This window comes from Lissotriton helveticus, chromosome 5_1 (genome assembly GCF_964261635.1).
Source record: "Lissotriton helveticus chromosome 5_1, aLisHel1.1, whole genome shotgun sequence".
Taxonomy (NCBI): domain Eukaryota; kingdom Metazoa; phylum Chordata; class Amphibia; order Caudata; family Salamandridae; genus Lissotriton; species Lissotriton helveticus.
This window is the reverse complement of record NC_136065.1, coordinates 1,237,666,872-1,237,693,583: the sequence shown is the minus strand read 5'-3', so window position 1 is coordinate 1,237,693,583 and position 26,712 is coordinate 1,237,666,872. Positions and strand designations below refer to the sequence as shown.

The following is a 26,712-nucleotide window of genomic DNA, read 5'->3' as shown; positions in this document are numbered from 1 at the left end:
AAGGGTTGGGAAGGGGGCTGATTCCTGAATTAAAGGAAAAGGAGAACTAATTATTCAAAACGGTCTCCATAGAGTCCCGTGGATTCATAGCGGAACACCGCTTGTTACATAAAATGGAAAGCACTGAGGAATATACACTAAGGGTGAGCCACATATTATGTGCTCCAAAACGTAGTTATTATCCAATTACCTGTCGTATTGGCGGGGTGGGAGATGTCCAATTCTGCCAAAAATATTCCGTGGACAATCTATGTAATTAAAGGAGTCTAATGAAACTCATACCATTGGTTTCAAAGAAACAGCACAAGTAGTCAGTAGATAAAAATAATAATGACCGATAAAGGGTTTACCTGAAGGGGTACGATTGAAAATAATCAATCAGTTGTCCGTATCTGTAAAATGGAAAGATTAAGGGCCAGTCATTTATTTGGACATGATAGGTCAATTGCGATTCTAAAACATGATTAGCACCAAGCGTTTCAAAAAAGAGTACCCAATAATTCTGGATTACGGGAGTAATGTAAAAAAGACCAGGGCACGTGTCCCTCACAGACCCGGGGGTTGAGAACAATAACCGGGGCGAGATGAGCATTCAAGGCTCAGTGCGGGACGATCCGCTGTCGAGGTCTGCAAAATTAAGTAGATAAAGGCTGGTCATTACTAAGTACACCAAATCGGTGTTCAATCTCAGGTAGGCTTACCCGATAGTACCGAGCTTATTGGAGAGTTCAGGGCAGCAGATGGAGACTGGCATGGGAGTTTTATGTGGTAAACGGTACATTGTGGAGCACATTGGCTGAACTATTTGAATAAAGCATGGAGTGGGAGCGTACTGCATTTAACAGAGAGTACCATTTAACACCAAAGTTCACCACTATGACCCTGAAGTGAATTCTACAACAAGAGGCTAGACAAAGTTAACATACATATTGAGCTTGCTGCCATAAACATTGGATGCAACCAGCTTAGCAATTTATAAAACATGGTTGAAAAGGTGTGTCCTTGAGAGTAGAGTGTGACAAGATGGTGGCTGAGCTAGACTCAGAAGACCACATTGATTTCTATCCATTAAAAAAGTATTCTGCTCAGTCCCTCCAATTTTGCCTCCATATGTGCACCTCTGGTCTCTTAACTAGGCTGAAGCAACAAGGATAAGAGATATGAATAGAATATATCAGCACAAAGATAAAAGAAAAGGATCATTTAAGCCAGGAGTAGTACAGGAGGAAAAGTCCCAGTTACAATCCCAGATTATTTTTGGTAGATAGGTGAAAAAACGTAAATGTCAAATACAGTCTATATTGGCAGGAGCTGGGAAGAATTGAAAGATTTCAGGGAATCTGAGCACTGGTGGCAAATTCCTCCTAACCCAGAGCCTCAAATAAGTATGACCGAAAGTGAGTGTTCCACATTTGTTCCCAACAATAATGGAAAAATTGGGGTTCCAACATAACCAAAAGTAGCGGCAGGAATCCATGGGAACTCCAAGATAAAGTCGCTAGGTGGTTCCTACTTATGAACTGGAAGCAGGGACAATGTAGGGTCATTAGGTTAGAACTATGCTCGTCTCTGCCCCATTCTGGTAGCTGATGGCCCATTCAGGTACACCTAATCCCTCTATTGTGTGACTGTCTGGGAGGACTTCATAAAGTCTAACTGTCACTTGCAACCAGTCAAGTGACCCAGGCCAGGCTACAGACACAAGAGGACTAAGGGCAGAAAGAATTCATCTTTCTAAAAGCTGCATTTTCAAAATTGTAATGAAAAATGTGACTTTACCATTAAAGAGAGTTTATCATTACAATTTCATAGACACCGAACAATAAATATCTACCTGATCGCAATTTGAAATTACACCTTATGAAATAGAGATTACCGAAATTTATCCTATGAGAGGCATAGACCTCACAGTAGTGAAGCACAAATGTAGGGGTTTTCCTTTTAATTACACAGCACCATGCCCTATGGGCTCCCTACGGCCTACATTAGGGGAGACATATGTAAGAAAAGGGGAGTGCAAGGCTTGGAAAGAGGGTTTAAATGCCAAGTCAACATGGCAGTTTAAAACTGCATTCAGGGTGAAATGGCAGGCCTAGGACATGTTTTAAAGTGCTACTTAGGTGGGGGGCTCAATAGGTGCAGCATGCCCTTGGTAGCATTTAATCTACCAGCCCTGAGTATATGGCATGCCACTCTACAAAGGACTTATAAGTATATTAATTATGTCAATTGGGTGAACGCCAATTAGGCCATATTTTAAGGGACTGAGCACAAGCACTTTACCACTTTACAACTGGATAGCAATGGTAAAGTTCAAAGAGTCCTAAGGGCAACAAAAATAAGTTCAACAAAATTAGGGAGGAGAGACAAAATGTTTGGGGGAAGACTCAGGCAGGCAGGTTTATCAATGTTAAAGAAACCAAAGTGTTCCTGTGCTGTAAATGTATATATTCACATATTCTATTTTGTTTTTCTGAACAGCATCTACAACAACAATAAAACCAACAACAACACACCTAAGTAAGTGTTTTTACTTGCCAATATCAGGCCTTTTTTGTACTCTGTGAACATAGGATACTTCAATGCAGAAAAGGAAACGTCTTGCAAACTACTTGTTTTGTTAATGTTGATTTTGTAATTTTACAATGCTTGAGCAATGAGAGGGAAACATGTTGCATTAAGCAGAAGGGGGAAGTCATCACACCATGCAGAGGACATTATTCAATCTAAAAATGACTAGTTTGCAAGCCATTTTTGAGTACTTGATGCCTTCATGCACAGAATGAAATTATTCACACACTGAAAAATTGTGCAAATATTCCAGCATTGTCTGTTCCTCCTCTTTAATTTTCCAAGAGAGGCAAGATGGCGCCAGTGTGAGCAGTGGCCTTGCATCGCTCCGCCGGCTCGGATCCAAATGCTGAGGCTATGTCGTTGTGCCGTTGAATTGTGCCATTGTGGATCCTTTCGCTGATCGTGCCAATCATGTCAATTTTGTGACTATGTGATTGTGTGGCGCCAAGTGGTATTCGCGGGAGCGGCTGGGCAAGGAGACGATGCTGATGCTAAGAACGTGACTTGGATTCTGTGATCTGCACTACCGTAATCTGCACTACCGTGAGTAGGAGGAAGTGGCGGACTGTGAGCCTGTGAGCCGTGAACGGGGCAGAGAGCTCAGAAGCCACAGAACGTGTTGGCTTTTGAACAGGGGTAAATTAGGAATTTGGTACATCGATGCTGCTCAGATGCGCCTAGATGCAGTGACGCCGTGATCTGCTTCATTGCGAGTGAGGAGGTGGGTGGTAACTGAGACTGGTCACAGCTGAAAGCAGGAGGCACAAGAGGCACAGGAGGCTCAGAGACACGAGAGACAGGATACAGAGACAGAGACAGAGACAGAGTACAAAACGCGAAAAAAAACACGCCCAAAACACAGCCGGAGTCCTCTTGGCTCTCGTCTCTCGCATACTCTCTCACAGTCACAGCCACAGCCACACAGCTATATGCCGCCGCTGCAAGCATCAGCATTTGCCACGACTCTTTATAAGCATATATGCTATAATAGGCACTAATTCAGAAATTGCCCGATCCCCTCCCTGTTGAAACGCATAACCTGACCTGCTGTCTGCTGCCTGCGTGCGAACACTCTCTACTTATCGTTTTTTCATCTCCTCTGCTCCCCCCTACATCCCTCGAAGCCTTCACTACAGAATCGGTGTTTGATTCACGCAGCCCTTCGCCAAGGAGACCCTGAGATTGACAGAACGAGAACTGAGTCATACAGTGGGAGGCAAAAGCTGGCGATGCACTGAGATTACAGGCTACTGCAAAAGAGTCAAGGCTGAAAACTGACTGCTGACGAACAGAGAGATTCACTAGTGCACACTAGGAGGAATCGGGCAGAGTCGTTCCGTGTCAGGGGGGGAGCAAAAAACCTGGCAGAGAGTGTTTCAAGAGAAACAGGGAGGGCTGCAATGGAAGTCCACGTGTACCTAGCTTGGGGGGGGGGAGAAGAATTCTGAAAAATAAAAAAGGCAGGCTAAAATTATATTTATTTAGCTGCTTATCCAGCTACCAAAGACACCAGGAGGACCAGGGGCAATAGGAGAGCACGAGCATCCAGGATCTAGCTCAAGCAATAGTGCCTCGAAAAATCATTATCCCCACACCAGTAGCCTCAACATTCTCAACAGTAGCTATAGTAGCCTCAGTAGATTTGAGCCCAGACTTTAGAAATAGAACAAGCCAAAAGATGGAGACAGAACCCTGCGCACAGAGCTGTCTTCATGCTGCCCAAACATATGAAGCACTAGATGGAACAGATGGGCCAGAAGGAGCGCCTGAATTACAAGACGCAAAAGCAGCTCAACCAGCTCAAACAGACCAAACAGCCCAGGAATCAGAGATCGCTCAGCATGCCAAAAGCACAGGGGGCTCTCTGAAACTTAACGAGACTCAAAGAAGACCAGAAACTAGGGGGGCCAGAGCAAAAGAAAGCAAAGATCAAGACAAAGACAAGGACATAGAAAAAGATGAAGACAAATACTACAATAAGGATAAGGACAAGGATAGAGAAAAGAACAAAGAAAAGAAAAACAAGAAAGTCACACACAGCGAGAGAAGCATTGAAAAAGAGCTTATAAAACAAAAAAAGCAAGTGAAAGAGAAGGGGAAGAGCAAGGATGCAGGGAAGGATTCAGCAAGGGACACAGAGGGTAGCGACCCCGAAAATCTGGAACTGATGGCAAAAAAGGCAAAAACGACTACAAGCAATCAAGAACCTGAAAGCGTCCTCCAAGTCCGCTGGTCAGCCATTGGAGCTTCAGCCAAGGATCTCAAATATTTTTGCTCCACTTTCCAATAGGGATAGGCGAATTACCTACATCTAAACCATCAGATCCAAGAGCCCAACCTGTGGGCCGGGAGGAGCAAACCGGTGAGATCAAGGGGCCAAACAAGAAGGACCTTGAACCTCCGGGAGTCATATGCGGAGCCAAACCCGGACCGGGACCTGTGACGAACCACACTGTAAGAAGTTTGCCCGATCCTGAATCTTTAACACCAGATAACACTCTGGGAAACAAAATGGGGGATATATGTAAGATTCTACCCGAAGGTCTTGACTATGCACCCAAGACTACAAACACTTTGCCAACTACCATCCATCCTCTACCCTCCCAAAAAACGATGATACAATACTCTGAAACCCACCCAGCCACCGATGGCTCAGAGTCAGATATGTATGAAACAGGGATCTCGACGTCTAGCGAAATAAGTGACTCCAGTGATAACCATAACCTTGTTCCTTCAACCCCAGAACTTTCGGAACTATCCGATTTCGCTAGGACAAATAACAAGAAATCAAACTAATCTGGCCCAGACAATACTCCAAGAAAAAGGCTGGAAAAAAAGAGAGATAGATAAAAAAGATACCACAAAGTGCTTTATGAAGAAACCACAGATCAAGGAAGCAATACAGAACAAACAAAATATACAGGAAAAAAATTCAGCTCCAAAACATACATCAGAACCAGACCATCAGCAAACTGTCCAGAACGAGACCACAGGAAATGGTCATAACTTACAGGGACGTACAAAGCCGACTGGTAAACAAAAAGAACCATGTCTGAGTGAAATACTCAGCTCAATCAAAAGCTTGCACGAAGAAGTCAAATCCGACAACAAGAAGAACCACACCGCCATACAAAAACTAAAAGGTGCAATTAAAAAAGTCCGTCTAACTTGTTCTGAAATATCGGATAGAATGGTCTCTATGGAAACACGCACCGAAAACTTGGAAATAGACGTGGCCACCCTCCAAACGCAATGTAAAGATCAAGACGGCATTATAAAAGATCTGGTGCTAAAGGTTGAGAATCAGGAAAACCGAGCAAGACGAAACAACCTCCGCTTCCTCAGAATTCCCGAAGGTGTAGAAGGAAAAGATATAAGGGCCTTTATGATCTCCCTCCTTAAGACAGCCTTCCCTGAACGCCAGTGCTGGGAAATGGAGAAGGAAATACAGCATGTGCACCGCTTTCCATTAACTTTACCCAAGCAAACTAACAAACCTTCACCATATCCAAGAGCGATATTGATATATTTTGGGAATTTCCTGCTTCGTGAAGCTATATATGATCTCGCTCGGCCCAACCGCAAGAGGGAATACCAGGGGTTGAAGTTTTTCGCACGACCCGATTTTGCTCATGCAACAGTGTAACGGAGATGGAGGCTGCGACAATTAATCACACCATTTGAGCAAATAGGAGCCACCGTCTACTTACAAGAACCAGCCAGACTAAAAACTATCTTCAACGGGATAACACGAAGTTTCACGAGTGAAATTCAGGCTCAGGCTTACCTCAAAGAAATGTCTCCCTCTAGTAACCCCCAACCAGAAAGACTACAAAACTCGGAGGTTAGATAAGTCTCAGAAAATAAATGAAGCAACTTGATTAAACATTCTGAGCTGAAGAGGGGAGAAAAGGGGGGGGTAAATCTTAAAAAACTAATGAACATAATATGACGTAATATATGGATATCCACTAATGTGCAGAGGAACTGTATTTCGGCACTCTTAAATTTAAACTTAAATTGTATTTTCTATGTCCAGCACACCAGGTTCAGGAGGCGGGGCGGGCGGGGGGCGCACTGACCAGACTGACGCCCACACCTGGATCCCCACGGATGCAGGAAGCCTCAAGGGGTGGTGAGGGGGAGGAGGGGGGGAGGTGGGGCATGGGGGGGCAGGAAGAGTACACAAGCGAATAAAACACGTGCAAACACAGTTATACCATGTTCCAAAATAGGCAACAGCAGAAGGAAAATAAAATATTCATGCTATAGTACTATAAACAGAAACGAAGAAAACAAGACAAAGATTAATGCAAGGCTGTTACAGAAACCTAAAATAATATGGCTCAATTAAGGATCCTAACTATTAATATTTGCGGTCTCAATGACACGAATAAAAGACAAAGGGTGGCAATTGAACTTAAATCAATAGGTCCTAACATCATATGCATGCAGGAGACACATGTAGAAGGTTCACAGAAACAATTATTGAAAAACATGGGGTATAGACTGATCATTTCAACATCACAGGCAACCAAAACAAGGGGGTAGCCATCCTTGAAACCGGTGGGGGGCTACAGTTCAATCGGTCTAAAGCCGATAAACTAGGGCGCTGGGCAATAACAGAATGCCTTTTTGGGCAAGGGAAGAAATCTACGATATGCTCAATATATGGGACATTAACAGATGACCCAGAATTGTGGATATTCATCTTAAACGAACTGGCCCACAGGTCACCTCCCTTCATCATATGTGGCGATTTTAACCTGAATCTACCCCCTGATTGGCAATCAAGGCCTGACTTTACATACAAAGGAAGGAAGCCAAGGGTATTTAGTACACTACAAGAAACATGCACAACACATGGTCTAGGTGATTGTTGGCAAGCCAAATACCCTACAGATCCGGGCCACACATTTTTCTCTCACCCACATAATAAATTAACAAGGCTAGATTACATATTGCTTTCAAATACAATCGTATCAAAATGCACAATAGAGAAACTTCCCCGAGTGTTATCTGACCATAACCCACTGATGCTCAGTATAGACATAGAAGGCCTGTGCCGTAGTCAGAATCAATGGACTTTTGAAAGGGCCTTACTTCTGAACGAAGAGTACTGTCAATATCTAGACAAGTGGATCCCAGAGTTCCTAGAGGACAATATGGGGACCGCTCCAATCGAAATAGTCTGGGACACCTTAAAGGCAGGAATAAGGGGAGAGACTTTAAGATTCTCCCTCAACCTTAATCGTGTAGCAAAAAAGAAAATGAAAACACTACAGGACAGACTGGCAAAGGCAGAGGAAGATCTTATGAGGGCAGTACAAAAGGGGCATAACATAGACAAAACACTTGTCAAGACAGCAATCGCCAAAAATAATGTGGCAGAAATCTTTACTAAAAAAGCAAGAGAAAAAGCTGTGGCGAGTAAAGAACGTATATATGTTATGTTATGTTATGTTATGTTATGTTATGTTATCCGGATTTATTGAGCGCACAGATGCCTCAGCAAAGGGGCGTCCTGGCGCTAGTACAGAACAAAAAAAACGGACAAAGGTGAGAGACAAAACACAACACAGCAGAACTAAGGAGCTAAGGGGAAGAGAAAGGTTTTGACAGCCTTCCTAAAAGCAAAGAGCCCGTCGATGGCACGAATATGGACAGGCAGGGAATTCCATAGTTTGGCGGCAAGAACTCGAAAAGAGCGTCCGCCAATCCTGGATCTCTTAAAGCGAGGCACTATGGTAAGGTGGAGAGCAGAGGACCTCAGTGAGCGAGCTGGAACGCAGGGGGAGATAAGATGCTATATATGATTTTATATGAATTTAGCGAAAAAGTTGGGCACCACTTAGTGATACGTACAAGGCAAGAAACTATGACAAACACAATCAAAGAAATTAATGATTCTAAAAAAGGCCTTACATTTCAAGATTATTATCAGGATCTGTACACTGAAACGGAGAAAAATCAAAGTAAAATTGAACGGTACTTAGAACAGCCTAATAGCCCACAACTTTTAATGGAAGACCAAGAAAGCCTGGCTCGCATTCCAGAATGGGTCGAAATCCTACTATCAATCAATAGGCTACCCCCTGGGAAAGCAACCGGGCTGGACGGTATTCCTGTCCAATTCTATGCTAAATTCTACAAACCACTAAAGGGAATTTTAACAACTTTAATGCAAAAAACCAAAGACCCTTCACGATTGGGATCATATCGCCCGATCACATTAATTAACTATGATTTTAAAATATATTTGAAAATATTGGCAACCAGATTGGCTCAACATATACATAAAATTACTTCTCCACGCCAACACGGCTTCATTCCGGGCCGATCAACCGCCCATCATGTTCAGAGAGTCATCACACTCTTCGACATTACAGAAGTGACAGAAGACCCAATGGCTCTAATACTATTAGACGCAGAGAAGGCCTTTGGCAGGGTCTCCTGGCAGTATCTGTGGATAGCAATGTCGAGGTGCGGTATCGGGGATTGTTTCATTAAAGCTACCCGCATGTTATACACAAACCCGGAAGCGGTTGTCTCAATTAACGGAGATATGACCAAGAGTATCAGAGTGACCAGAGGGACAAGACAGGGGTGTCCATGCTCCCCGTTATTGTTCGCTATATTCATTAATCCTTTTATTCTTAGACTAGAATCCAACACGGCTATACCCCCAATTAAAACCATCAATGGCAGTACCAAAATTTTAGCCTATGCTGATGACATAGCACTAGTCACCAGAGAGCCCAATGTAGCTGTGAAAGCAATGGAAGAAGACGCCAAACAATTCGGGGAAGTCTCAGGAGACAAGCTCAACCAGGGTAAAACGCAGATAGTAGTCAATAAAAAGATTACATATCAAGACGACCGGGTAGTTACCAACGCCATATACCTAGGTGTAAACATAACAGCAGACCTAGACAACCTGGTCAAAATTAACCTTGAACCCCTCATAAACCAAACAAGTAAAACCTCCGGAGAATTGATAATCTTCATTTGACCTTAGTGGGAAGATGCAATGCCATCAAAATGCTATATCTCCCAAAACTCTTATATTTCTTTCGAACCATTTGTCTAGATTTCACCTCACAAATATTCTCGGATATAGATAACCTATTCTCACAGTTCATATGGAATTACAAAAAACCACGTAGGGCACTCAAATATACTACACTCCCAAAAGAAAGAGGAGGGCTATCACTACCGAATTTTAAAACATATTGGTGGGCCACTATAATACAGTATAGCAAATCACTACTGACTACGCATAACACTTCGGAATGCGAAGGCACGATCCCGGCACCGCCGGGCTTAATATTAGGTAATGAAACACAAGCCCATCTCTGGCGATTAATCTATAATTGCGACTACAAAAAAGTACGATTTAAAACCTTAAGGGGTGTATACTCAGCCTGGAACAATGTCCGAAAGCTTATGGGCATCGGGAGATTTTCTTACTACACAACGTTAGTGGGAAATGCCAATCTCCCAGAAATTTTTAATGACACATGCATGATTAGGTGGCAGAGGGCAGGGATTACCCAGTGTGGTAATCTTTACACCAATACAGGATTCAAATCATTTGATGAACTGAAAACAGAATTTGGATTAAATCAATCAGATTTCTTTAAATTTTTACAAATTAGAGATTTCTTATTGAAGAAAGGGGGAGGCCCGGCAAAATTTGGAAAAATTAACTTAATTGACACAATAACTCTTAACAGCACAATAAAGATTGGAGGTATATACAACAACCTTATATCCACAATACCCGATGACATGCAAAAATATATAACAAAATGGCACGAAAAATTAGATGTGTGAAAAGATACCTGTGAGAAAGCACTCATGGCATCCCAACTATGGCTAATGTCGGCAAACCTTCAAGCCCAATATTATAAAACCTTCTTCCAGTTATATTATACCCCGAACAGAATTGCCAGATGGGGGCCTGGGAAAGGTACAGAATGTCCTCGCTGTAAGCAGTACGAGGCAGACATTGTACATATATTTGCAACATGTGTCACACTAGGTACTATACGTAGGGAAATCTCCACCTTTTTATCTAAAATCTTTAATATGCAAATCGAAATAACAACGGCAGAAATAATACTTGGCCTAGATGGAGACATCCGGCCAACGGAAATCCAAGGACTTATTTTTATTACAGCAGCGGTATTCAGTTTATGTTTGGCTACAGCATGGCTAGACCATAGCCCCCCTGCCTTTGAACAATGGCGGGCCAGGCTCCTGGCCGTATATAATTTAGAAAAGGCCATATACCGAAAGAAAGGCAGAAAGAGAAAAAAAATGGGGCTAAAAATTTGGAACCCAATAACACAATGGATACAGATCTCCGGTGAGATAATTATACAAACTAATCTGTTTGCAATCGTTTATATCGAGAAAGGGCACATTGTTTTTTTTAAAAATATAATTTGGACACAGTAATGCCATGTACTCAGTAATGTGTTTTACTTTTTTCTATATTCTTGTTTTTGTTCTTGTATGTACTCAAACTTGCGGGGGAGGGGGTGGAGGACATGTTAAACAGTTGTAATCATGTACTGCTCAAGGAGGGGTTAAAAAGGGAAAAAAACTCAATAAAACTTTATTAAAAAAAAAAAAAGAAAAATTGTGCAAAAAGTCCAAGAAACATAGCAAAGAAAAAATACGAAAACTCTCATTACAACTATGGCTTTAATTCCGGTGAAAACCTCTGATTGTGCCTGAAACTAGATTTCTTGTCTTACAGTATTTGCACATGCCCTAATTGTCTTTGTGCTCTTTTCCTAATAAAAAATAGCATCCCAGTGCTATTTGGGTGCAAATTATTGGCTGGGAAAACCTGGCGAAGATCATGTTGTCAATCAGATAAAAATTCTGTTTAGCACACTGTAGGATGTATCCCAACCCGCACAATTTGGAAGTTTACTCAGTTGGCCAACAAGACTCTCTTTTCTCTAGGCTTTAACTGCTAAAAACATTTTCTGGGTTTGCAATTATTTAAATCACATGGACAGGTGGGTAATGTGCTTAGAAACTTTCTCAATGGTGATGAAAAATTGAAATTATGGGTAATAGGATGTGTTGAAATGTGGCGCTGCTTAAATATCTACAAACAACTACAAACATTGGAGAAGGGTACGACCTTTGTACCTACATACAGGAGCAACTATTTTGAAACAGAAATAAGTCCATTCAAATTTATGCGAACATTACGACTGCGCCATTTTTTCAATAACATAGTACCAACCATGCCTGAATTTTCACAAAGAGAAACACCAGAATACAAAGAATTCAAACCCACCAGTACTTTTTTTTACCACCAATATCACACAAACTTCTGGACACTTTTGAAATACTGGTCAAGCAGGATCTTCGGAAAATAAATTGGAATAAAAAGAAGCATCATCAAGGAATTGGCTAATGACACTTCAATCACCATCCAAACGGCAGATAAAGGCGGGGCTTTAGTCATAATGGACACGGCATTCTATGAAGCGAAAGTGGCAGACCATGTCAGTGATCAATCAACCTACCTCAAGTTATCTCACGACCCTGTCACAGAAATCAAACAAACGCTGGAATTAATTTTGAATCAAGCATTAGAAATGGGATGGATTAACACAAACACAAAACAATTTCTAACTACTACATATCCAAGATGTCCCAAAATATACATGCTACCAAAGATCCATAAAAATCTTCAAAATCCTCCCTTTAGACCAATTGTCAGCTGGTGTGGATCGGTCTTTGAGCCTGTTGGGCAATACATTGATGAATTTCTGCAACCTTTCGTGCAAAGTTGGATCACATATGTTAAAGACACGTCTAATTTTTTTACACATTTTACAGGAATTGACACTAGAAACACACAATGTCATCTTTGTACCAGCAACCTAGAAATTAATGGGTACTGCTGTCGGCATTTCAGGGGCTCATTCATTATTACTTATGCATCCGTTATACACTGAGTGATTTCTAGGATGTGTCCAACATCCCAGTTTTCCAGGTCTCGTACTGAGAGTTCATTATTTTTTCAATCGTCGTTGTTCATTTGCGATTAACGTTGTTCCCTGAAGAAGGGATCCACGAAATGCAGTGGGATTTACAACGGATATGATATATATGCATTGTTGTATTAATTTTTGTTTTACACATGCTGATTTGATTTTTTGTTGAAACTCACGTGAAAAATTGTATTCATGATATAGAGAATGAGTATAAACTTGATAAAAAATAAATTGTGAAAAATTTAAAACATGTAAATTGTGTTGAAAGTTGGATTCAGAAAACTAGGTACTAAATGACTTAAACCTTAAAGAAACTGTGGTTCTTAAATTGAGCAAACCATTGGTTTGCAATTGCTGTGCAGGCAGGGCCAAGTGACCAAGTTGACACTTGTTATGCACAGATTATTCTACACAGGAGGGTAGCTACCTCCTACCCGCCCAGCACGCCCTGTTTAAACAGAGAGTTAAAAGTGGAAAAGCATAAATTATTGAATTACTAATTAACAAGCTACGAGTGCACAGTACAACCCACCACTTCTCACTGATGAGTTTGAGCCATAATTAATAAAATATCAAGCTTTAAAAGCTTTTATGTATGCTGAATTGTTGCCGTTGAATATGCTGTCTCAGTTCTCTATACAAGCCATGATGAGAGCGGAGAAAGTATAAGGCACTGCAGCCAGCTTGCTGGTTGTCACCTTATATGTCCTGCTGTCATTACATCCTGGGCAGATGGAGTTGTGGCTAAAACCACTGGTGCCAACTGACGATGCTGGAGAGCTATAGCTGAGCAAAATCTTTCCAGGTCCATTCTGGCACCTGTTGTATATCCTTAGGCTGAGGGTACATATAGTATACAACAAAAATATCATTACTGAGGTTAAGTAATTTATTATTCTACTGCACTCTCTCTACTGCTTACCAAACATCACCATGTTATGGTAAATATAATGTATTTAACATCAAATGTTAATTCGGTGGAAAAAATTGATAAGTAAATAAAGCAAAAGTCCTCCTTGTGTACATTCCTCATCCTGGTCCTTACTTTGAAAACATGCCTCAAAACAATCATTGTTTACTTAGTATTCTTATTGCAGAAAAAAACTCAAATCTTTTGTTAGTACTTTTACAGCCTTTTTTGTTTGTTTACAGAGTATGGCTCTTCACTTTCCAATGCCTCTTCATATTTTTCTGTTCATTCAAAAAGTACTCATTCACATCCAAAACAATGTTATGTGTTGTTTTTGTATATCTATTTCATAAATGTTAGCATTATCATTTGAGTTGCAGACATATGCAGTAGCTGATCCTCTTCTCCGTGAGACCCATATTTATAGCTGAGCTTTAGCGCGGAGGTGGTCAATATACAGGAAGGTGACAGCCCTTCATAGTGGGCTCACGCCCCTCTTCCCACTGCCTGAAATTCATTAAGCTTCTCTAAAGTAGGCATCATTTCTGGGTGGCTCATTTGACTTAAGAAAGGAACAAATTAGTTTGAAAAAGTGGAGGGATAGAGCCCTATCTTGAAGTTGAATTTTAGGGTTTTAGATTTGCATAGTAGGCAAATATAAGGGAAAGTCTATTTGATACATAATTTTGATTGGTGTTGATGCAGTCAAAAGCATAGTATCAATATGGAACACAGGAAGTCTTTGGAAAAAAGCCATACAGGAAGGAATGTGAAGCAGAGATAGAGTAAGCTGAAGACCATGACACTTGGAATACCCTTGTAAATATGTATAGGTGAGAGTTACAAACTATGATTTATTGTAGGTGTTTGTATGGCCCTGCATGAAGAAGACCCAGTTTAACCAAGGAAAGACAGATTGAGAGACTCTGATAATCACATTGATCTTTTACCAAAAGAAAAATATGTGCAAGGAACACAGGGGCATATTATCAAGGGGGTTTATCTCCGCTTTTTTGGCTTTAAAAGCCAAGAAAGCAGAGATACAATTATCTCCCTATTACCTAGCTTTCGCTAACACCAGTTAGCGACAGCTAGTAGGAGATAGCGACCATCTTGGGCCCCGCTTTGCATGTCAGTGCAATTTATCACTAATGACATGCAAAGTGGGCGTGCCAAGATGTTAGCGACTGGAAACAGTCGCTAACATCGCTATCTCCTATTACCAACTTTTGGAGATATTCGCGCTAAGCACGAATATCTCCAAAAGCTAACACCTGCCCCTGAGCAGTTCTTAGCCATGTTATCCAATGGTAGGTGGATAACATGGCTAAGAGCATTAGCTCGGTAATGCATGAATATCGCTGACTTTTCAGCGATATTCATGCATTTCGGCCGATTTTTATCGCTTAGGAGATAAACCTTGATAATAGCAAGGTTCCTAAGAGATAAAAATCTCCTCTGCACGGCGATAAAAATATTGCCGCAAAGCCAACATAGCGATAATTATCGCTAGTTTTTGGTAATATGCCCCACAATTTGCTGAACTAGTCTCGGCTGTCAGAACCCATTTCAGTTTTGAAACACCAATACAAGTTTCAAAGGGCTTGTGTAGTATTGAATTGATTCTGCGGATGGTACCTCTTCTCGGAGTCATCAGGTATTTTGTAAAAGGAATGGAAGGATGTGGACCATACAGGTTTCCCAAGGTTTTTGTCAAATAAACACCCAAAGGATAGTTTTGTAATAGGATTTTCTTTTGTTCATAAGCAGAATTCCTAGACTGAATTCTTTACTTTTGAGATAGCAGGAAGCACATCCCTTTCTTCCAAAGAAACTACTCTTTAAGATCTAGGAAAATATGAAATTGAAGCCAATTTTAAATTATTATCACCCCATTGTTTTTATTTTCATTAAGAGCAGGAACATGCATTGCATATGCACCACAATTGCAATTGAAACACTTACAAAGTGAGGATGGGCTTGCTGCCACTGAGCATGGCCACATCTCTGTGAACCTTCCAAGGCAGCAAAGAGCCTTCAGGTATTCCCATGTGGCACCCACTTTCCCCCACAACCGAGGTCTACTTTCTGCCCGTATTGACAATGAGGGACACTGATTCATTGCCTGAATTACTGAGCTCCATAGAGTGGAAGTGCGGTCTCCTAGATGCTCCATGCCTTTTGAGAGGGTTACATTGTTGACTTGGAACCCAGAGCCGGATGATACCCTAGAATGGGGGAATTGAATTTAGTAGCTACACAAAACCATAGTGGCAGAGACAATGTGTGAAATATTGGTGTTGAAGAAGGATGATCTTCCAGCGCTCCTGCTAGTCTTCATCCTGACGTCACTGAATATCTCATTTGACCCCTCCCAGTGGAGTTCCACAGGGGTCTCAGTGTAGGAGCACATCAGAGTTCAACCTTCACTCACCCACACCACAGTCAGATCTGATGTACCCATCATTAACATACTTGGCAGATCATAACCTCTGCCAAGAAACCTATCAATATGAAAACACATTGGCTTCTTTACAACACCAAGAGGAATAGATGTCTGCTCCTGCAGCTTCAACTGCAAAAGCTGGGCCTCAATTGTGGCCTCCTTGAACTGGCACTAATGATTTTTACCTTGAATATACATACAGTGGAATTCCAGGAACCAGAGGTTTTCTAAGTTTTCCTAAAGCCCATGGACAACTCAAACATGGCCATTTCAAAAGTCCCTGAGACCCTGACTCTTCAATATCCCATTAACCACCACAGGAGCAGCCCGGTACACCTGAACCAGGGGTAATCAAAATTTAGTCCAAACAATGGAAATTGGGTTTAAGGGCAGGAACAAGGTAGGCAGGATTTATGTCACCCAGAAAGGATCTAACTTGTTAGCGTGGCAATACCAAAGGGAACTAGGTATCAAACTTAATCACAACAGTCCTAATCAAGTCTTATTGGTGGATCCATCAGTTGGGGGGAACTTCTGGAACTCTGCAGATGAGGTTGGCTGTGTTAGATCTGACATCCTTAGTATGGCATTCCTCAAAATATTTTGCCTTGACACTCTTACTTTGTTGAACTAATTTCTGCTGGCATTAGGACTGTGTAAAGTGCTTATGCTGTCTCGTTAAAACATGGAAAACTATCCTTAATAGATGTCACTACCTGTATCCAGGGGATGTAAACTAAATGCTACTATTGGGCAGTAGCACTCAGTGTGCCACCCACTATAGTAGCACTGAAAAACATGCCACAAGCCTGCCACCGCAATCTGTAGTGCAGTTTTAAACTGCCATTTCAACCTAGTAAAATAAACCTTTTGCCATGCTTAAACATTTCTTTTTAAAACATATATGTAACCCCTAAGAAGGCCCTAACCACTAAAATGGGACAGTGCATGCTATTCAAAAAGCTGGAGATACATGTTTAAGTTTTACATGTCCTGAAAGTGAAAAACACATTAGGAAATTATTCACTGTTTGTAGGTCTATCTCTCTTAGTGACTAGTGCTGGGTTACATGATTATACTTAATAAGTGCTAACTTCAGATTGGGAGCGCATAGAGATATGCTATTTATACTCCACCTCATTTTAGTCTCAAATAATTTTTAATGGTGAAGCCGTATTTTAAGTTACAACTGCGAAAATGCCACTCCTAGTAATTTTGCATTTTCTTGTACAGTCCTACTGCGCCTTCCTTCCAGTATTCTGGGTTACATGACTCTGAATGGATCTGCTGTTTGGTTTGTGTACTGCTTCCAGCCAGTGAGACAAAGGAAACTTAGGGGAGGGGATTGTTTCTGACAGAATGTCTGGGGAGGAGCTGTTCACTGCCCTGATTATATTTCAGAGGGACCTGCCTGCAGCAAACACGCAGGAACCTAACACCAGGCCTGCCATTGCCTTTGTCACCATAAATAGTTTGGAGCCAGGACCAGGAGAAAAGGAAGTAAAGGCCAAAACCAGTTTTGGGGGTAGGTTAGAGAATTCCCCCCACACAAAGGCTGTCAACAGGTATAAAATTAGGACCTCCATAACCTGTCATCAGAACACTCCTGGACCTGTGGAAGAGTCAGAAGGAGAACTGGCTGCCACCATAAGGTCTTTCCTACAGCTATAAGAACTGCCTTTCTATTTAAAGAAGGAAGATTGGACCTTCTTGACTTTAGCTTAGGCTACCTAGAGTGACACTACGGGCAAGTTGGCTTATCTCTGTGAGCTACAGGGACACAAGATTCCAGAGGCCTCCATGCAAAAGTCCAGCGGACCAGCAGCAATAATATCTGCCTGAGCCCTGCTGCGGGCTTCTGCTGGAGTTAGTACTGAAACCCATGAGAATCAGCCCAGGTCCTGGATCCTTGGTGGCATCACTAAGAAGTACTCATCATGAAAAGCAAAACCATACTAATGTCTGGGCACCTCACGGCTGCAAAGCGACCACTTGATGCCAAGAGTCAACTCCTGTGATGGTCGGAATGGATGGAATCGGATTCAACGGTATTCTACAGAATTCCATTTAAATTCTGTAGAATTCATCGATGGGGTGGAATGGGCATTTAGCACTATTTTCCTAGAGCAAATACACACTGCCAAAAATGGAAGCAAGGATGGATTTTGCATTGAGAACTAATGCTGCCAAATACCAAATTCACTGAAGTACAGACCCCTCGGTCCCCTTTCATACACTGCAGTGATTCCTCCAATTCCGCTGGCGTATTTAATAATTGCTCCCAGGCCTACCGCCAACTCAAAGCTCCAGCTTGACATGCTCTCCATGGTAACAGCAGACATCTACCACTACCGGAAATGCGACACCTACACGTCCGTGACAATCAACCAACACGAAGCTCCAGTAGTGACTGGCTCTTTGTGATACAGCAAAGACTGTTCACAACGTTTGATCTGCCTGAAGTCTCCTCCTTGCGGCCCCTTCCAATCTGAATGGACTTCCTTATACCAAGCTAGAGAAGGTAAGTCTTCACTGGGACTAACCTGGCCCCTGTATCTGGCCCGTGCCAATCAGGATTGGCTGAACTTGTGACTTTTAGCATGTCCAGTGCAATCATATAAAAACAAGTGGAGTTTACACACAAACAGTAATAAAGTGAAAATACAACAGAAGAAAAATCCCAAACCAATTTTGAAAAATTAAGTGAATGTAATAAATTATTTTACAACAAAATGACAAAAATCCAATCAGTAAAACCAAAGTTATGACATTTTTAAAGATTAAGGTTCAAAATAGCGCCTAAAAGTTCAAAGCGCCAACCGAAGACATATACTCATGCAAGTTCTGATCAAAGTCAAAAGTTAAGGTAAACCGCGATTTGGATACAAGAAGTGGATTGTGCCTGGTCAGCGCTTACTTTCAGACTTAAAAACATTTCTAAAGAAAAGTGTCTGAGAAGGTAAAGTTTAACAGGGCAAGGCTGCAGGAGGTATCGAAGAACGGAGCGTCATCATCAGTTATCCATGGGTGGAAGCTGCAGTAAAGATTTCTACAGTTGGACTTTGTTGCAGAAATAGAAGTTGAAAAACTCAAGCGGGACAAAGCAGAGGGCTGTAGCCACATGCAATTCCATGAGGTTGGGAAGCCTTTTGGTGAAGGACCGATAAATGGATTTACTGCTGCAGGGAAGAACTTTGCGGGAGAAGCCGCAAAGTCAATCTGATCGATGATGCTCCTCAGGCAGATAGGTGAGCCGGTTGGTCCCAGTCTCCTCTTGGTTCTCCTTGCACCTTTTAGCTACATTTTGTCTAAGTCCTCAATTTTGTAAATTGGACATCTGGATACATTTAGCAAAGGGTCCAGGACCTGTGGTCCACCTCCTAGGGATTCAGGACTCACTCAGACTGGGTCCAGGTGGGGGTTCAGGATGGTGGAAGCTTGGTATGTCCATGTGGCTCTGAACAGGAGGCTAACAAACTAGCCCCTGGAGTTACTTCTGGAGGTCCTGTGTGCAGCAGTGTAGCAGAGTGCACAGCAGGTCACAGAAGCTGGCAGTCCTCTGAGAGTCCTTACGCAGGTCCAGTAGTGAACCGAAGAGTGATTCTAAAGGTCCTATTTTTATATCCTGGTGCCTGGTGCCCTACTTCTGGGAGTTGGGAGAAGCTTCTGCAAAAATCTTTGAAGTACATGGCATTTCCTTACTCCCAGGCCCTGGCTCCAAGCTGGCTGCACTAGCAATAAAGGATTGTTAGGCCCTTTGTGTGGAGGCAGAACATTAGCAATTTAGGTGCAAGAGGGGCAGTGCTCAGCTTCACCCCCAATCCTGCTAGCAGATGGTCCATTCAGACATGCCTAATACCTCTATTGTGTGACTGTCTAATAGGAATTCACAAAATCTAACTGTCAGCTACACCCAGTCATGTGAACCAGGCCAGCGACAAGCACAAAAGAGCTAAAGGCAACCTTTTAAAAGTGGCATTTTCAAAATTGTAATAAAAAGTTTGACTTTACCATTAGAGAGGGTTTATGATTACAGTCTCATAGGTGCTAAACATGCAATATCTATCTCCTCTCAATTAGGAATTATAGCTTATTAAATATATAACTAATCCCTAATGTTATCCTATAGGTGGGGTAGGCCTCACAGTAGTGAAAAACATATGTTGGAGTTTTTCCCAACCAGGACATGTACAAATAAGTGTACATATCCGACATTTTAATTACACAGAACCTTGCCATATGAGCTATGTAGGGACTACCTTAGTGATGACATATTTGTAATAAAAGGGAAGTTTAAGTCATAGTAATAGGGTTTAAATGTCAGGTCGAAATTGCAGTGTGACACTGCACTCAGACTGCGAAGGCAAGCCTGGGATATGTTTTGAGGTGCTGCTTAAGTGGGTGGCATAATAAGTGCTACATGCCAACAGGCAGCATTTAATTTATAGTTCCTGGGTATAAGTTATATCACTCTACGAGGGACTTCTAAGTAATTAAATATGGCAATTGGGTTTAAGCCAATTTGACCATGTTTTTGGGAGAGAGCACAGGCACTTTAGTACTGATTAGCAGTGGTAAAATGCACAGAGTGTTAGGGCCAACAAAAATAAATTCAGTAAAAAGTACGAGGTAAAAGACAAAACATTTAGGGATGAACCTGCAGAGAGGTCCAGGTTCAACAGTTTAGTTTTTGCTTCACGAAATAGTGACATGAGAAATAAATAGCACAACAGGACAATACACAAAAGTTGCATTATATTTAACACATAGGGGTGTACTGAGCATTTAACCTGGCAAAAACAGGAGAACCATAAAAGAAAACAAAGGCTACACTAGTTCCTCATAGGTAAATATTAGGGTCATTTCCATAAAGTATCTAAAAAAAACAACTCTTTATAAAGTGGATTAGGGGAATAAAATCATGAAAAAAGTAACAAACTGGAAAGAAAGCTGAGTAAAGGACCTTTCTAGTCAAAACGGAATCTACTACTGTGAATGAAATAAGAATTGTCACACAATCACTGAAATGCTAGATTGTTGAATATAAGGCCAAGTGCAAACATTGCATGATGCATATCGCCAGGGAGGGGCGCATAACATGCTCAAAACTATTAGTAGTGACATGCCAATTGAATAGTCAGGAAGTGTAGCTACACTGACAGAAAATGAGAGAGAGTACAGGCTAGGAAAGACTCTTTCTACAAAATCATACGAGGCAAATAAAAAACATTGGTGGGCATGGGTGGGCACATGGAGAGCCACCACAGGGGCAGTAACTAGTACAGTCAAGTGGGAACTTAATAAAATATTTTACCATGGCACAGAAAGTCACAGAAGTCTATTGGCTGTACATAAGGGACCATCAGAGGGTGAGGGATACATTCATGTAGTTGTCGATTGTTTCGGAAGTTCCTTTGAGCAATTTATCCTGGAAATCCCAATAAGAGTCTCTTGTGGAGCACACCCTCCCTCTAAACTAAATTATCTTTAAGCATTCTTGCTGAAAGGTTTAGAGCTTTGTTTGGTGGCTTTGTTCAGCTGGAACTCTCTCATTTTGTAAGTCCGAATGAGGTCGCACACTGCTAGTCCCATCAGCGTGTGACCCCGGAGCATGATGGTCGAAGTAGTCGGTATCAGCGGGTGGCAAGCACACCAGTGAACACCCTCAAGACTTAACACTCTGGTAGAAGCGCACCCGCTGATACCGACTACATCGACCATCATGCTCCGGGGTCACACGCTGATGGGACGAGCAGTGTGCGACCTCATTCGGACATCTCTCATTTTGTGTTTCAGGATGCAATGAAACCTCAACATACGTCTAAAGGCCAAGCAATAAAACCAAGTCACTGGAGAATGATTGTGACTAAGAGAGCATAGTTGTAGGAGGAGTGTAGGAAAGCGGGTTTCTGTTACAGTAACCCCCTCCCACGTTTTGCAAGGTTTCTGATGCACTTTGCCTTGATGTGTCCTGGGTCCCTGCCAATCAGATTGCCAGGGTCTGAGTTCTTTCCCCAAAACGGTACATTTGTACCCAGAATTGGTACATCTCTTGCCACCGGTAAGCCCCTTGTAAAAGGTACCATGGGTACCAAGAGTTCTTTGACCAGGAAAGGCCTCTAAGGGCTGCAACATTTTTTGTGCCACCCTTAGAGACCCTGCACATTGACAAACACATACTGCCATTCCAGGCTGAGTGTTTTGGGGTAGAGAAAAGGGAAAAGTTGACATGACCCTATCCTTGTGTGCCATGCCTGCAATCCCCGAAATGTGGCCTAGTTAAGTCCCTCTCTAGCAGGGTGCACTAAACCACAGGTGAGGGTACAGTTGCATGAAAACTGCACCCGTACAGTGTCTAGGTCCATTCTTAGACATTGTAAGTTCAGCAAAGCCATAACGAGTACATGGTCTGGAAGTTGGTTATTACGAACTCCACTGCTAAATAATAACTTTACTGAATCCTGGGAAGTTTGGTAGCAAACGTCTCAGCACAGTAAACCCACAGTGATGCCAGTGGGGGATTTAATATGAAATGCCCCCTGAAAAACAACCAACCCTGATGTGGTTCCTAAATGGCTTCCTGCCATTTGTCACTGCTAGATTGGTTTCTGGACCCCTTGGGTAAAGGGCCCATACTCTCAAGGTCCAAATACAAAGCTATTCCTAGGCAGAGGTGTTGTGTCTCTTACCCCAGGATGAGCTTGGTCCATGAAGGGGAAGCTTCAAAGGTCTGCTGCCTTGTAAGCTATCTCTACATTTTGCTGCCCCCAGCAACTGGCTTACACAGGTTCTGACTCCCACATTGTGCAGGAGACTTGGGGGGAAACCCAAGTTAGGAAGAGAGGTTTGCCCACCTTTGTCAACTCCACCTCTCAGGTGGGGGAGACGAGGCGAAGCACGCATCTTAGTCCCCTCCATCTTGAAGATGCGGGACCCAGCCAATCAGAGAGAGGCTCATGCCCCCTCCCACTGGAGGGTGGCATAATAGGGGGTGTACTCATCCCAAGGAAGGGACCCATTGGTCCCAACCTGCACACCCCTTTAGCCCCCCTAAATTTTGTGTTTAGGGGTGACCCTGAACCTTGCCTCCTCAGATTCCTGCAAACCATGAAGAAGAAGGATGGAAGACGTCGCACCACAGAGGAGACTGTGGAAAAGAACTGACTTGACCCCAGCCCTACCGGCCGGTCTTCAGTTTTCAGAGATTATGCACCAAAATTTGACTTGTCCTGCAGCCAGTGACCTCCAATACCCTTGAGAGGACTGACTGCCCTCAACAAAGACCAGATCTCCTGTGAACAGCTGCTCTGTTCCAAAGAAACTCCAAAGAAAGACTCTGAACCTGCTTAGGACGAAGAATCTCAATGCCTAGAACCACCATTGTACCCATCGCCAAGTGGCCCACCGGTCTGAGCAAGGTTCTTCAGTGCTCCATAATCTGAGTCCATCGTCTGTTGACCCCTTCAGGACTCCTCGATGTCACCAGAAGCCTCTGCACAGAGACCCCCCATCCCCAGTGGCCCAGTAGGGTGAAATCAGATGTCAAAAGGCACCCCTGCATCCGGATGCTCTGAGCCCTGGAGAAGAGAACCTGAGGTGCACCTATGTCCCCAAGCCCTCCAACTTACCTGCCCTGTTGTTGGTTCCTTATGTAAGACTTCCTGGGCCGAGCCTGCAGCCAAAATCCAAAAACGGCTATTCTTGCATTAGGCTCCCGACAACTCGTAAGCATTCTGCACCCGGCCACCCCTGCGCCACTGGTGGTGTGCAATTGGTTCTGACTTAGGACCCCCTTTGCCATGCCCTTAACCCTAGGACCTTTGTTCCCAAGACCTAGTGCCTGTGAGCAGTCCCCAACTGAGGTGCCCCTTAGCCCTATTGGCATTTCTGTGTAAAGGTTTACAACTGAAAGTACATTTTACCTACCGGTACCAAGTCCTGCTTGGTTCTAGAAATAAAACAAAAGTATACCTTTTTTATACTTAACCAATTAGTCTGGATTCTGTCTTTGAGTGTGTGTAATCAGTCCTTGATTGAGTGAAGACAATAGATGCTTAACACACCCTCAGATAAGCCTAACTACTTGACCACACTACTGCAAAGAGAGCTGGTAGTGATGATCTTTTTTAGCCTCTGCTATACCTTTAGGGATCCACTGGACTCCGTACACACTATACCTTACTTTGGTGTAGTATATACAGAGTCAGCACCCTACAAGGGAGAAACCTCCAGTCTGGGGTGTTATCTTCCCTCAACCCATAAAAGTAGTATCAACCCCTCCCCCACTGGTGTAGAGCCACCATGACATTGACTTGGCAGTCCCTCCCCAGGAAACCAGGAGGGATACTGAGGTGGTGAAGCAGCACTTTTCATGACGGGATATTACAATTCCTAGATGGATGGGGCATTCACCATCAGCCATTATGTTTGCTTTTTACCATTACTATGACAGCCACTGAAGTCTCAGCAAGAGCAGCACTGCAGAGCTCTGAACCTGACTGCCATGCACTGCATGCTGCAACTGTGACTGCAATGAGCTCCCTCCTGTGAACTAATCTCAGTGCCACAAGCAACTGATATACTCACTACCTGCACCCCAGATCCTGATAGCCAGTCTCCCACAGGAGAGGAAACGTCACCGAATTCTGCTCTTATTGCTGGAGGAGCTGATGATTTGCTTAGTGCCTAGAAAGCCTAGAATCCTTACAGCTCAGAAACGGAAGGTGTCTGCCTGTTCCTTCAGGAGAAGAGAATGTACAGAAAGAGAAGCACATCATGTCCCTGGAATGATGAGAAGTGGCCCCCTATCCCCAATCCAAGTTTCTCTGAATGGTTTTTGGAAGGATCCACTAAAGTAATTGAGACTAAGTCAGCCGAGTCAGGGGTACAGCTACTGTGTTGGACTGATTGGGTCTGCAACTGCTGTGGTGACTGAGTGGGCCCAAATAGGCCTACAATGCTGTGGTGACTGTGACAGCCCAGTAGGGGCCTGCACGTCCTCCAGCGCTGGCCAGATAGCCCAGTCAGAGCTGCCACTATGATTTTGACTCGATGGGGCTGCAGCTGTGTGACCTGCACCTGGGCGCAAGCGCAGTACTTGTCGATAGTTACTGAACAGAGCTCAGGCAGCCACATGCAAAGAGGTGGCTTCCTGAGACTGCCTTTAACCAACATGGACCTCTTCCTGCAGAGGGAAGTCAGCTCCATGCTGGACGAGTGTGAGAAAATCAATGCCTAACTTGTTAGCCACTACACCACTAGAGGTAACAACACTTAAAGCACATGAAATGATTGCAAATTTGACTAGTGGGCACCAGAAACTGTACCTGAGCCTGCTTTATGCTTCGTCCATTATTGCTGGGGGGACAAGCTTATCAAGGGTCACCAAGGTGGGAATGGCACAGGAATCAGTGAGTATATCACTCAAGAGCGAAGCAGAACCAGGATCACTGCCATGAATATTGTATTGAATGATGTTGTATTAAGCACTGTGGTGAGATTACTTTCTTTTCTGAAATGACAAGAACTAGGCTGGGCAATGAAATTGCTGGGTCTATTGGTTAAGGGTTGCACTTGGCCCAGTTTGTAAAAGTTGACCGAGACTTTTTAAGGCACTGGCAAAGAAGACAATTACCCAGTTTGCTTGTTCAAGCTTTCATTTTGTGATATTTAGCTAGTAGGCTTATTAAATCATAAGCTTCTAAGCCACTCAACTGAGGGCATTCGACAAGTAATGCAAGCCAAGCTAATTCCAACACTGAGCTATGACCATCTTGCTTTCCCTGGCCTGTTGACCGTCAAATTGGAGCGCCTGCACATCATGGCTTTTTGAAAGGTTTTTAAGCTTCCACATTTTAGAAGGCGCACACTGATTCGCCTAGAATTCAATATTCCAGCAATGGACATAGAATGAAAAAAGACATAGTAAAGTGTTATCATCATGTGATTAAGGCAGGTCCTGGTACAATCAGGGAAGCACTACAAATAGTTTTTACCGGCAACACTAGTCACTGGACAAGGTAACTCTTGATGGCCAATAATTCATTGGATCTTCAAGCTGATCTTCTGAAGGACACACAATTAACAATGGCCGGCCTAAAAAACCTTCTAAAGAAGCAGGGAAAGATCACTTCAAGACAACAGGTTCTCAAATGGATCAGATCTATTCGTGGCGCAGAGAGTCTTGTCTACTTACATGAAGCTATCTCATATCAACTATACCTGAAAGCAGGATTGGGAAGGCAAGCCTTACCGAATGTACTGAGTACTAGGCTCCTGACACTACTAATACAGGATTACAGGGCTCACTGAAAAACTACACCATAAAGAATCAGGGGATGTCGTTTGTGCCAATATCATATAGAGTCTGCAGAACACGTTATCTGCTGCTGTCAGTTATGTTAAGCCCGAGGCGCCTATATCTAAGAACTATGTTCATTCAAAATAGCATAAGATCATGCAAGGAGCCCCTAATGTTCATCTGCACCACAACAGTGCCGATGGATCTCGCCCAAATTGGAAAGTTCTACGGGGTAGCTGGAATGGCTCTGCAATAAATGCAAAAACAGAAGATGACAATAAAATAAGATACGAGCCACAGATTACCAACTGTGGCAGCAACCTTAGCATCACAACTCTGTACTTTGCCCATTTGCACTATTACTCATCATTTAACACTGCATAGTTCGCTTTGGGAGGTGCACTGTCCCTCAACTTATCTCACATGCCTATGCATATAAAAATCACATGAATGC

At 42.9% G+C, this 26,712-nt stretch overlaps 1 protein-coding gene across 3 annotated transcripts in view; it reads left to right on the top strand.

Annotated features, from left to right (window-relative positions):
* LOC144755246 (scavenger receptor cysteine-rich domain-containing protein DMBT1-like) overlaps positions 1-26,712 on the top strand; it is a 735,795-nt gene that overhangs the window by 108,437 nt on the left and 600,646 nt on the right. For 2 of the 3 annotated variants that reach the window (XM_078643988.1, XM_078643987.1), the window contains exon 4: positions 2,482-2,520. The exons of the other annotated variant lie outside the window; for it this stretch is intronic. In XM_078643988.1, the coding sequence (XP_078500114.1) occupies positions 2,482-2,520 (39 nt within the window). The remainder of the gene's footprint in view (positions 1-2,481; positions 2,521-26,712) is intronic. 3 annotated transcript variants of the gene reach the window in all.